General features: G+C 48.1%; 1 protein-coding gene across 1 annotated transcript in view; it reads right to left on the reverse strand.

Annotated features, from left to right (window-relative positions):
• agrn (agrin) overlaps positions 1–12,987 on the reverse strand; it is a 235,893-nt gene that overhangs the window by 138,877 nt on the left and 84,029 nt on the right. Inside the window, exon 4 of the mRNA XM_070910328.1 lies at positions 2,089–2,127. Coding sequence (XP_070766429.1) covers positions 2,089–2,127 — 39 coding nt within the window. The remainder of the gene's footprint in view (positions 1–2,088; positions 2,128–12,987) is intronic.

Here is a 12,987-nt window from a genome sequence, read left to right on the forward strand (position 1 = left end):
CCACCATAAATATCATCTAAGAGCTTTGCTTGTGTTGTGCCGAACCTGCGTTTTTTTTTCCCCCAGCGAGTCCCAAGATTCTCCCGCTCTAATTTGCAGAACAAATTCCTTTACTTTCTGCAGAATCGCCTCGCGCTAATAAGGACGTCTCATCAACGGCAGTTCAGAGACAAATTAGGCTGTTTAAAAATGCAGGCTCCTTGGTATCTTGTCTATGATTTCCTGTAATGAAGTACCGGGGAGCAGAGCGTCCTTGGCACTGAGGACAAGTTCAGTAGAACAAGCCCTGTGCTCTTTGGAGCAGATTTGACAAATGGCAGAGCTATATTAGCCCTCTGCTGGTCTAGAGCATCTTCTAAATCTCCCCCTCCACCTCTACTAAAACCCTGCGTCTCCAAAAAGTGGCCTACCGCCTTATTTGGGCCAACTCTAATTGTCTCACTAATCTCTCCAGTGCTAAATGACCCGGAGAAACTGCGTCCCACAGGGCAGGCTTACCCCGCTGATTGGAGACTTTGCCTTTTGTTTTGCTTGGCATATTAAAACAGCATAGGCTGCTGATGGAAAGCCTACAGAACTATTGGAAATGTAATTAAGGGCCAGCAGCAGCTTTTAAACGGTTGACTAGTGCAGAAACAAACTGTGCCCCTCAGACAGCAAAAACTTTAATACATGGGAAATGAGTGGCTCAATCGATAAGCAGGGCGTTATTTCTTTTGTAGGGGAAAATTCAATGGAAAACAGAAATGGGCTGCTTCGCCGCCTGCATACTGTTTCTCATTTTCCCAGTGGAAAGCCAAATTTTATGGCAATATTTGCTTCAGAAACAGACAAATAGAGACCTCTCTGCGAGGTATAATCATTTGTCAAGTCAATTTCATCTGTCATTAAAACAAAAACAAATAGCTGCTGTAAACTGCGCCGGCTGCAATTGAATCTCTAGTGTTTTGATATATGAGGCACAAAGGGGGGAAAAAAAAAATAAAGACATCTCGCACACTCCTCAGGTGCTGAGGTTAGACCCAAGTTGAGAAATGCTCCAATCAAGCTCAATTATTTGTTGAAGCCAAACGCCGCGCAGCCATTTCACATTGACAGTGAACAGCCTATTGTCCCGACGCCACCAGACAATCACATTCATCATGAACCACCTCTAATTTGCTACATTTTTTTTGAAGCTGACATCTTTCGCAAACCGCTTCTCCAAACAAGCCGGCCTATGGGGCGAGTGATTGAGCAATTATCAGAAACAGATTCAGCAAGCCCCCACTGCGGCCTTTTTGTCCCCGGCATCAGCTGGCCGGGCTGGGATCATTAGAAAACATTTTCACTCTCTCCTGTTTTCTCCCTCCAAACCTCTGGCTTTGTAGCCTGCACACAAGCAGGACGGTGCAACACCTTCAGAACTAGTAGGAGTCCGTCCCCGGCTGTCTGTCAAGCGCAGAAATAAATACAACACCAAAGTCTATCAAACACTGTCTTCACTGTGCTGCCTCTGATAAATATTCATGATAGCAGCCTGAAAACCAGCTGTTTTCCTCCAATTAAAGCTTTCCGAAATCCACCGTTTTGGAAAATAAATTGTTGCTTTTTTTAATTAACAGTTCGTGTCGCTGGGCCAGAAAACGACTGAAACAATGCAGCACCCGTTGCAAAGATTTATTTGCGTGGGACGTGGCTAACAAGGCGAGCTGATGGTGCTGCTCTGTGCCCCAGCAGCCTCAATAATGTAGAATGCCCAGCAAAGGGAGGGAGGGGGTATTATCCCATTAGACCCTATCAGAAGGATGTGAATGTTTCTGTGGTAACAGGTATTGAACATCAGCCCAACCGGCCACGCAGAGCAGATCAAATAAAGTCATCAAAAGATCCCCCTCACATCAAAGCCCTGAGCAGGCCCGGCCACGTGCCTTCCATACCAACTGAGCAGAAACAAAAAAAGCGGAGCAGCCAAACCCGGCGCGGCGCACAGACGGCTGCCCACTTCAAAGGCGTGGGATCCGCCGTCCAAGGTCATTATTCGCAGGTACAAAAACAAAACACCAGCGGTCGACAAAGGCGAGCGGAGGGAAACCGCAGAGGACTTACCATCAGGAGGCTGAGCCGGCGTGAAGTGAGGAGGTTTGTCTGAAAGAGATAAAAGAGAAAGAGAGAGAAATGGGTTTTTAGTTTGGGGGGGGCGATTCGGAGGCTTCCCAGGGGTAAAGGCCAAGTAATTGAGTTGCTGCTGCAAAAAAAAAAACAACAACAAAAAAACCACAGAGACACATTCTGGCTACAGGCTTGGCTTTCTATCTAACACATTCTAATGCAGTTACTGGGCCCTGCAGGAGCCCAGCTGAGCTAATCGACAGCAGTACGGGGGACACAGCGACACCACCATGGTTTTGTCATTCATTGTTTCTGTGGTCTTCTCATCCCCAAACCACACCGCAGGACCTTCCACGTTACGAGGACACACGGGAAGAGGGATCTGTTTTTGTTTGGAGTTGAAAAGTGCGAGATAAGATGAAAGTGAAATTTCACAACAGTGATGACACACAGTACATCTGTCCCCACCCCCCCCAGCAACCATATAGAAAATAAATCTGATAGCCCCCCCACCTCTCCTTAATATATTGTTCTGACCAGTGTATTTTTTTTGTGTGCTTGGCTCACAACTTTGTTTATATAACTTTTGTTTTCTTTCATGCACTTAATAAACCTAAAATGGGGTTCTCTTCCTCCACGCTGCTTCCCTCTCCGGGTCAACACCCAGCAGGCGATGATGTAAGGCCTGTCGCTTTGTGGGAACCAAAGAACGAGACCTGTGGTCTCAAATGACTTGAGTATGGAGTAACACACGGGGGGAAAACTCATGAAACCTGAGTCCTTTGCAGTTTTGACACCTTGACGCTAGAAAATCAGGACAATCTTTTAACAACCAATGTAAATGGATCAATGACGGAGGAGGAGGGTGAAGAACGTAGGGTTTGTTTTTTTTGCATCGTTTAGAAGGGAAACAGGGGATGTTGCGCGTGACAAAACAAAAAACAAGCAAAGACAGAATTAGGGCTGCGACTAACATTTGATTTTGTTTTGTTTTGGCTATAGTGCAAAAAGCAGTTTCCCAGAGCCTTATGGGATGCGTTCAAATTGCTTATGTTGTCTGACAAAGTCAAAGCCAAACATATTTAATTAGCAATATAAAGCAGAGAGAAGCAGCAAATCCTAACATTTAAGAAGCTGGAACCAGAAAAATGTTTCGGCCTTTTTTGCACTGTAACTCTTTCTCACACAAAGCAAAAATCCCCCATCACCATACAAATAACCATCAGTAGGCACAAGTACTCATCTGCGGGGATGATTTCTGTGTTCTCATCATTTTACCAGGGAACTTCATTAAAGAGGACAGGCTTTTACAAACACGGTGTCTTCCTCGAAGGCCCCACGTGATACATGGGTCACCGTGTACCAGGGCACCAAGCACAACCCAACCAAACCACCATCTGCACTCCTGCAGTCAAACCCCGACTGTCTGACTCACTGAGCAGAGCCCCGGTGAGTTGTCAGAGCCGCCTGCAGCGAACATACACCCCAACACACACACACACACACACACACACACACGTTCAGAAGGGACGTGCAGCCACCCAGCCGTCTCTCCGATGTCTCTGCACTGTGAGGGATAATGAGGAAGATAAAACGCATCACATCAATTGCCCGGCTAACACATTTTTCCGGGACCCCGTCAACCGCTCCGCCAAAGCCTTCCTCAGGACTTGCGCGATACCCGCCAGCGTCCCAAGACACAGCTGAGTTTTAAATTTAGGCTCACTTAAAATTGCTTGTCAACAGCCGGGGCTTCGGGGGAGAAAGAGAGGGAGAGGGAGAGAGAGAGAAAAATGAGGAGAGGGGAGAGGAGAGGCTGGTGGTGAATAATGAAGTGTCTGCTGAAGCTGTTTCCCAGTCAGTCATGACGGTAACTGATTTCCATCTTAGGGGGTGGGGGGGGGGGGGGGGGATTTCACGAAAACATATAAAACAAGGGGAATAGCAATTGGTGTGAGGAAAATATAGAAGTGGTGAGTGTAAAGGAGCAGACACGAGCGCGCACACACACACACACACACACACACACACAAACACAGGCATCCACGCAGGGCTGCTACTTCCTGTCTCTCATTCATAAGCACGTCTGAACACACACAGGCGGACATACGCCCTGCTATCGTCGCACAAGGTGAATCAGGAAAGAGCCTGACAGAGAAGGTGGCGTACAAAGTGAGGCGAGACGCCGGGGCGAGGCTAAATGACTTCTTCACATTTCCATAATGAAAGGACAAGATAAGGTCTTTCCATAAACATATCGGCCTTTCCCATCTCCCTTCGCACCTGGCAAAGCCTGCGCGAATTCACGCGCGCGTGTGAATGTCACAACATGGCCATCATTCACCCTATATATCTTCAGAAAATCAATGCGTGTCTGACGGTGACATTTAGCCATGTGCAGGGGGAGGAGTGTGTGTATGTATCTTTGTATGTGTGTCACCCTAACCCCTGTACGGATGTATAGTCGTACAGAATGATAAAGCGAGTGTGTGTGTGTGTGTGTGTGTGTGTGTGTGTGTGTGTGTCTGTGTGTGGGCTCTGTTGGCAGGCGGTATGGTTTTGGGTGTGTGTGTGTGTGTGTGTGTGTGTGTGTGTGTGTGTGTGTGACGTGCTTCACCCCATATGGTGACAACACAAATCTGCAAATCTGAGGTTGCATGACACCTGCAACACCCCTCCTCCCACCACACACACACACACACACACACACACACACACGTCATCACTACTAGCACTATCGCTATCCCATCCAGCTGTCCCTGTGGCCACATGGCGAGGGCTCTTGGCAGAATAATAGAGCCCCTTTCACTTCATCAATTTCTCCAGCGCACATTTCTTTTCACTCGGTCATCTGAGAGGTGAAGATTGGCCCACTTCAACCGAGTTTGAATTAAATCTAATAGAATCTGTCTGGCCGAAATTGATTCGGTAACACGGCGAGGTTACAAATGAACCAATCCTCCTCCTCCTCCTCCTCCTCCTCCTCCTCCTGGTCACCCACATCCACCAATTAGAATGAGAAGGAAAGAAACTGACAAAAATGGTAAAAAAACAAAAAAAACAAAAACAAAAACACAAACCTAGAAAAGAAGCGGACGCTCTTTGACAAAGGCAAAGAGGTGCATCCAGTGCACTTTGCCTTGTACATGGCTGAAAAGTCAACAGCCTGATAACAGACTGACAGGAACTCAGAGAAAAAGGGGTTGACATGGAACAACAACCATGGCCAAAGACTAATCCCAGAGCCTCTCCCCTCCAAGTGCTGTGCCCAAACACCACTTCAACCCAGAATTTGGCAGCACGGAAATGACTGTTCAGACTGTGCTTATTTAACTTATCACTTACTTATTACAATGCGCAAGAGATTATGTGGCACAAGCCTTGAATAACAGCCCACATTTGGAGAGTCGAGAGGAATTTCACCTTTAACACAGTCTAAACTGGCATGGCACTCAGAAATAGACTTGTGCGAGTCTGCGAGAGTGTGAGGAGAATGAATAAGTCAGTGTTAACAAAGACACAGGCAATTGGGAGAGGGGGACGTCTGAAGGTGTGCTGTCGGTGAAAAAAAGGTATGTCGCGTATTGTGGTTAGGAAACTGGTGAATGTCTATTTCAGTCGAGGCTAAACCTGTCCTTGGTAGAGCTGACTTTCAGAGCTCAACACCTTTGAAGCACCGTTTACTATGACATCGTTTTTTTGTAGAGAAACTGGCAACAGGATTGATACATTTCAAATGACAACCAGCGTGGGGGCTTAACAGAAAACGAAAGCAATTATGAATCTAGTGTGATGACCGCCATCAAAACTGTCACCTGTGAGACTAAGGCACACAGACATTATGCCTCCGCCTCTTAATGAGCCCCCGCACCTTCAACATACAGTAAGGGACAAGAATAATGCAGTGCGAGCAGCTGACGGGGGGGGGGGGGGGGGGGGGGGGGGGGGGGTTGGGGCTTTCCAGGCCAAAAGACACATTTTCATCCTCCAAAGGCATTTAATCGCCATTTAATACTCCATCCTGCAGTTCAAAGTAAATGCCAAGTCTTTGGAAAGGAGATTTCGCAAAGAAGGAGCAATTTCGCAAGCCCACAGGCACAGAATCAAGGAGAGGGGGGCTGTGACTTTAGCTGTCCTGATGTTCCCACTTCAAGTGCAGATAAGGCTGTCATGAGAGGTAAAGTGAGCTTGGTTTTGGGGGGGGGGGCGGCATTTGTTTCGACAAGGATTTAAGCATTTAATGCAAAAACTATGCACAATGTGCGAAAGCAAAAAAGATTTTCTCTCTAGCTAATTTATTTTTCAAAGGCGGAGCAAATATTTTGATTTTATGGGTTGACCCATACATTTAGAAAGTGCAGTAGAAGAAGAATACGCTTGTAAATGTGCGTGTTTCTGTTGAACAAACGTACAATTGTTGAGGAAGAGGAGCACGGCGAAGCCCAGCGTGGACGTGGCCAGCAGGATCAGACAGATGTTGCAGGGGATCATGAAGTAGCGCACCACCAGGGACACCTTGTGCTGGTACCGGCGGTCCTGCTCCAGTGGCGGTGGCGAGGGATAGTGGCACCCGCTCATGCTCCACTCCAGTGACCCCCTCCCCTCCAGGGCGGAGGAGATGACGGGACGAGGAGGGCGACGAGGGGTGCCCAAAGACCCGTTGGAAAAAATGATGGCGGCGGGGTGAGGGCAGAGGATGACGATGAAGTATGAAATAAAAAAGCAAAAACAAAAAGACGCGGAATGGTCGGTGTTTCAGCTGCGGTTCCAGCTGTGCACCGTGGCAGAGACCCGGTGACTGTTTCTGTCAGAGAATCGCAGCAGCAAGCTTTCAGCGGTTTCCAAGCAACACATTTTTAGAGATAATAACATCCATTTGGAAAAAAAAAAAAAAAAAAAAGAGGACAGACAGGGGGACAGGGGTTGTTGGACTCCTACAGCCCCCCACCTGTCCACACAACCTCCATTCTGCAGCGCCCGCTAGGGAAAAAGACAAACTAATGGGCTTTCAGTGTGAGAGTATGTGCGTGTGTGGTGAAGTGGTTTATACTTACAGCGCAAACACGTGTGTGTGTGTGTGTGTGTGTGTGTGTGGACTTAAGTGGGCGGCGATAATGTGTTTGTAAATGTGCGTCAGTGCGCTTTTGGCATGTATGTGTGTGAGATGCACCTAAGCCAGGAATCTGTGCATGAGGACGTGGGTGTCGGATTGTCAGTTATCCACAGGGGAAACTTCCAAGCAGGCAGACAATAAATCCACAGAGGGGAATCCTCTCCTTTCCTCCCAGTGACCCTGGCTGGTAATTAACTGCACGTGAAAGAGGTGCTGGGGATGCAGGCTCCTAGACCGCCCGCCCACCCCCCCTGCTTCCTTTCCTTTCCTTGTCAAAAGCCTTTACAAACCAAGCCAAGGTCTGCTGCTCACCAACAACATGTGTCACAAGTATTTCCCTAAGAGGTGACAGCCGAGCATCTTTTTTCAGCCTCCCCGTGGCTGTCGCCTGTTGGGGCAACAAGGGTTAGTGGCTCTCCAACTCAGCGCAACTGCTTTGCTTTGTATCCACCGGTCGGATTTGGCTCCTTTTGCTTTATGGTCTGGCGGCTCCTGTCACGACGAAGAGGTGTACGACCGCGGCACGCAAGATCCGTCCAAACCTGACGCCGTCACCGGAGCGACTTGGATCTGCTGTGGCATGAATAGCAGGACGGCTGGAGAGCAGCTGGCGGCTGCCTCTCGCTGAACCATATGCTCCCCGGGTTCACGGAGACGGTTTGTTTTTCCTCCTCCTTCCCTGCTCCTTCCTTGGTTCAATAACCTTTATTCCCGGACAGTCTCGCGGAGTAGGGAAGCAGCTGCCCCCCCCAACCTGCTGGTGCACTGGGACTGGAAGCAGGTCAGGAAAAAGTGGGGTGGAGGAGGGAAGTTGGAGAGGAGAACGATCGCAATCCGTGCTCGACCTGTCAGAGCGGAGCCGTCTTCTCCCCCCAAGGCAGCCACGGATGGGCAGCAAAACACAGACTCTGAATGAATAATGGAAAGAACGGAGAGGAAGGGAGGAAAAAGCTGCGCGTGTGATCAGAAATCAACCGAGAAGCTCCAGGCGGAGATTTGTTGGGCTTTCTTCCCTCCTTGTGTCAGCACACACTGACAAGACAACCCCAACCAAATAACGAGAGGAGACCGTCCTCATTGCATCCAGATCCTGGTAAGACTTCAGGCTGATTCAGCTTCTGTTTTTGTCCTTTCAGGAAAGAACTTGTCCAGTCTTTTCTTTCTTTCCTCTGGGTTAGTCGTCTCTCTTTTTAGACGCTCTCCTCAAGCATCCCATTCCCGTTTGGTTTTTTTATTTTCATCGGCTCGTCTCAGCCCGCAGGCGCTTCCTCGTAGTCCTGGCCGCGAGGATTTACGCACCGGCTTCTCCTCCGTGGGGATCCAACATTCACCGGGAGCCAAGACAAGAAACGAGGCTCCGGGTATTCACAGCGCGCTTAATCCCCAGGCAGCAGGTAGCGGTCCCGGTGTCAGCGCGCCCAGTCGGCCGGCTGAAGCAGGGAGGAGTGAGTCAATGAGGAGTCGAGAGAGAGAGAGAGAGAGAGAGGAGAAGTCAATGGGAGGGAGAGGGAGAGCTGGCAAAAAAAAGGAAAAGCAGACTCCTGACACTTCGGGGTTTGTTTGTTTTGTTTTTTTTTTCTTCTTTCTTTTGGAAAAAAACAGCAGCGGCGTGTCGCTGGTTTCCCAAACCCTCTCCTCCTGAGCGCTCCTCTCTCAGCCCTCAGCCAGCGGAACGGATGAGCGCATAATGAGAGAGCGAGAGAGGTAGTGCAAGAGAGAGAGAGAGAGGTGGGGGGAGTGGTTGAGGGGCCGTCTTTAACAAAGGCAGAGGGGAGGAGGAGGGGTTGGAGTTTGGAAAAAAAAAAAAAAAAAGAAAGAAAGAAAACGAGCGAGAATAAAGGCTTTGGGGAATAAAACTCGAGTCCTGTCACAGTGGGGTGGGGGGAGTGGGGGGGCAGCAACAGCGCAGCAGCAAAACAAAAGAGGGCCACAGTCTTGGGAGATGTCAACCAACTCCTCCATTTGTTTATAGCCTAATCAAAAGAAAGTCTCTTCCACAAAAGCTGGAGAATTTCCACAAAGATTTAATGAGGCAAACTGAGAGAAAATAGGCCTGCCGAGGGAGGGAGGGAGGGAGGGAGGGAGGGAGAGAGAGAGAGAGCTAAACTTAAATACATTAAAGTCAATCACATATCGAGTCTCTCCAAACAGCCCAACCCACTTGTTTTTGACCGATATGCGCAACCAGCGCAGAAACACGCCCGAGAAGCTCCACATGCGTTCCACACTAACACGCCAATATTCAATTCATTAACAATCCCATAAGGACCCCCCCTTTTTTTTTTTTTTTTCTGACTCACTTTCACGACAACTAGGAATAGGATTCTGCCCCCCCCCCCCCTCCCCCGGAAGTGGTAAATAATCCTGCACAAAAAATGAATATTCAGCAGATCTGGCAAATGATCTGAGGCGGAAGCATTTGCAAGTGTTTCATAGCTTTGTAAAAGCGATGCATCGTTGCTCTTGTAATGAGACTACCGGGTCACAACAGAGGGCTGGTTATGCCGCGCTTTAGACTTTGCATCGATATCTACTTTGAGCAAACTCAACGGCAGCAGATGCAAGGCGGTATCAATCATCAATTATTTATGGGTTGGTTTTTTTTTTTTTTTTGCACTTTATCTGTGTCTCCATCTCCATCTTTGCCGTTCAACCCCCCACCACCACCACCACCCCGCGCTCTACACAAGGGTGTGCACGGGCATACGCACTGGTGGCGCCGCACACAGTGGCTGCATCCACAAAGGAAGATTGCGTGAATGCACGCACAATTGGCTTTTCTGTCTGATAGAAAGTAGCACATAACCACAGTGAAATGGCTCCTTCTGCCTTTTTTTGTTGTTGTCTCTCTCTGTTTTCAGCCTACAAGCTTACACAACACACACACACACACACACACACACACACACTACAGTACACTCTCACACTCTCTCAGGTAGGTGATCTCGCTTTCTCCCCCCCCACCAAAGTAATTTATCTCTTTGGACAGTGTGTTCATTCCCAGGCCTAAGCTGAGCTCTGTGGGGGACACTCTAATACGAGAGGAGCCACTGCCTGCTGAGGGTCAAGAGTCCACCACCCCCCCATCATCAGCAACCCCCAGAGGTGCCTCCCCCTTCTCTGCTCTTTCCACACACACACGACACCCCCCAGACAGTCCACACCAGCTCTCACATTGCATAACAAAACCAGATTGCTGGACTGGCTGAAAGAGAAAAAGGAAACAGCTGCCGTCCTATCTGCTGCCTCTCTTTTTGTCCCTCCTCTGTCTTCATCATCGCGCTTATTGTCTCAGGAAGTGGGAATCCTGGGTGCAGCAAAACAACTCCAATACGAAGAAGTGCATGACACCACATCCCAACTTGGGACCGTGAATGAAACGCCACCACTCCCCCAGCAGAGGGCGCTGGGGAGTCGGTCCGGCCACTCTGCTCTGATGCCACGACCCAAATAAGATCTTCTGTCGACATCAAAGCTCGGCTGCTTTGATCCATTTTTAATGCCACAAGTATCGCGCAAGGTTAACATCTCTCTCTCTCTGAAGGCTTTGAAACGGCAATTTCCATTAAGGAGCCAAAGGAGCTGCTCTCTTGTTTAATGGTCTGGCAGGAGTAGAAGTTTGATATGTGTGTGTGCGCACGTGTGTGTGTGTGTGTGTGTGTGTGTGCTATTCTTTATGCAGAGGGTGAGAAATTTGTCAAGTTCAATAACTAATTGACAATGATCCTTCAATCAAGGTGCGTGTGCGTGCGTGTGTGTGTGTGCGTGCGTGTGTGTGTGTGCGTGTGTGTGTGTGTGTGTGTGCGCAGCCCAGCAGACATCCCGGTCTTCTGGCTGGCCAGCGCTGATCTAATTGATCTAAGAGAAAACAGTTGCTGCCTTTCCTGAATGACAATTTCTCCTCCAAAAGGCCTGAAGGATTATCATGTGAAAAAGAGACTGATCATCAACCCACATCAAGGAAAGACTGGAGAAATGTTCTCTCAATTTGCATCATCTTTATATATTTCCCATAGCAGCTGCATTCCAGCTGCACTGCCACAGGGTCAAGGGTCAGATCAAATGCGGTAATATTTTTGCAATTTTTTGCCACGATAGACGGTGTCAAGAGTCAGCGCTGTTTTGTATCTAAAAGCACTTTATCAGTGTGGGGTCAGTGCTCTGAGATGAGGGGGTGTAAATGTGTGCATTTTTCTCATTTAACTCGCTAAATGCACCAGTTTTCTAAATGTCCAGATTTGAAAGGTACAAACTCAAACCGATGTCACTGGAGAGTTTAAACAGGCGACACAGTGTCGTCTTCTGTCATCTGCAGAACTCTCTCCGACGGGCAGCTATCAAAGAACTAAATATCAAAAAAAAAAAGCGCTCAAGGGATGAATTCCTCAGAAAACAAGTTTTTTTTTTTCTGGTTCAGAACTGATAAAAAAAATGAATACAAAACAAAGTCATTCAAACCGTTCTCTGTCTGACTTTGGGTATGACGCCTTTGCAAGCTCACCAACACAGAACTATCATCATGACACGAGGACGACTTCTTCAGGTCAATCTTTCATCAAATAATCTGTGTGGTAAAAACTGTGTGTGTGTGTGTGTGTAAAGATCGCTAAATGCAACAACAACAACAGCTACGTACATTAGAGTGTGTGAAAAAATCTCTGTTGATGAATACACCAACACCCCATTAGAGTGGGATTCTGTCCATTTTTCAAAGCAGGAGCTATCAAAAGCGAAGCTGCTGCCTTCACTAATGGCATTAGAGATCATCCTTTCCTGCTGTCCATTGTGAATGAGGGTTTTAATGATGTTGATGAAAAGAATAAAGTCTGTTAAAATTTAGAACGGATTTGGTAATTGCCTGCACTAAAGCCTGGCTACTGGCCCACTCAACTATTCATGCGCGCCTCGTTTTCAAGAGAATTCACAGTAATATTTGTCATGTCGCGTTTTATTTTGTTTTGGCGCGTGCGTACGTTAAGATAATGAGAAATCTGCTGCAGTGAGGGTTGTTTCATCCAATCTCGTCTTGACAGTTATTTCTCGGTATGTGTTAGTGTGGCCCTGCTGGCCCCCACGTTACACAGGTGGAGTGACGCTTCTTATAAATGTATCTAATTCCACAGTGAACAATGTATTCAAGGCCACAAATTCCGCTTTCAGGGACATTAGGTTGACATCAGAAGGCCGTGTTGAATTCTTCATGTGCATCGAGCCGTGCGGCCGGGCTGGTGGAGGGAAGCCCAGACTCCTCACCCAGTGGGCTACAGCGGTGAGACGCTAGCAGGTGGGCCAATTGTCTCGCTACGGCATTAACTCCAATCATCGTGAGTCAGAGTTTGCTGCAGCTTCCAGCAGATTCCCAGATTTCCCAGTCATCGGGCCTCAGAACTGAGCAGCGCTCATCTAGGAATGACGAGACCGGGGGGGGGGGGCCTCTCCCAGCTGTGCACGGCTGACGACATTAACCTCGGCTGAACCGGGACGCGAGAAAGAAAAAAAAAACAGTGGGAAGTACAAGGACAGATGAAAACAAGATGCTTCTCTGACTTGTGTTATCATGACAACCAAGCGTCAGTACTACAATGAATGGATGGGGGGGGGGGAAATATGCTTCTTTTTTTTTTTTTCACAATCAGCATGCTAAAATTGCATTTCAGCTTCAGACGGAAGCTACAGATGGGAGACAAATTGTAATTAAAAAAAATAAGCATTAAATGTGTTGGGAAGGCGTTCAAGCCTCCAGAACAGCTGAAATGCTCATTGTCATAGATTGTCCAAGTGTG

The sequence above is a fragment of the Enoplosus armatus genome, chromosome 8, assembly GCF_043641665.1.
Source record: "Enoplosus armatus isolate fEnoArm2 chromosome 8, fEnoArm2.hap1, whole genome shotgun sequence".
Taxonomy (NCBI): Eukaryota; Metazoa; Chordata; class Actinopteri; order Centrarchiformes; family Enoplosidae; genus Enoplosus; species Enoplosus armatus.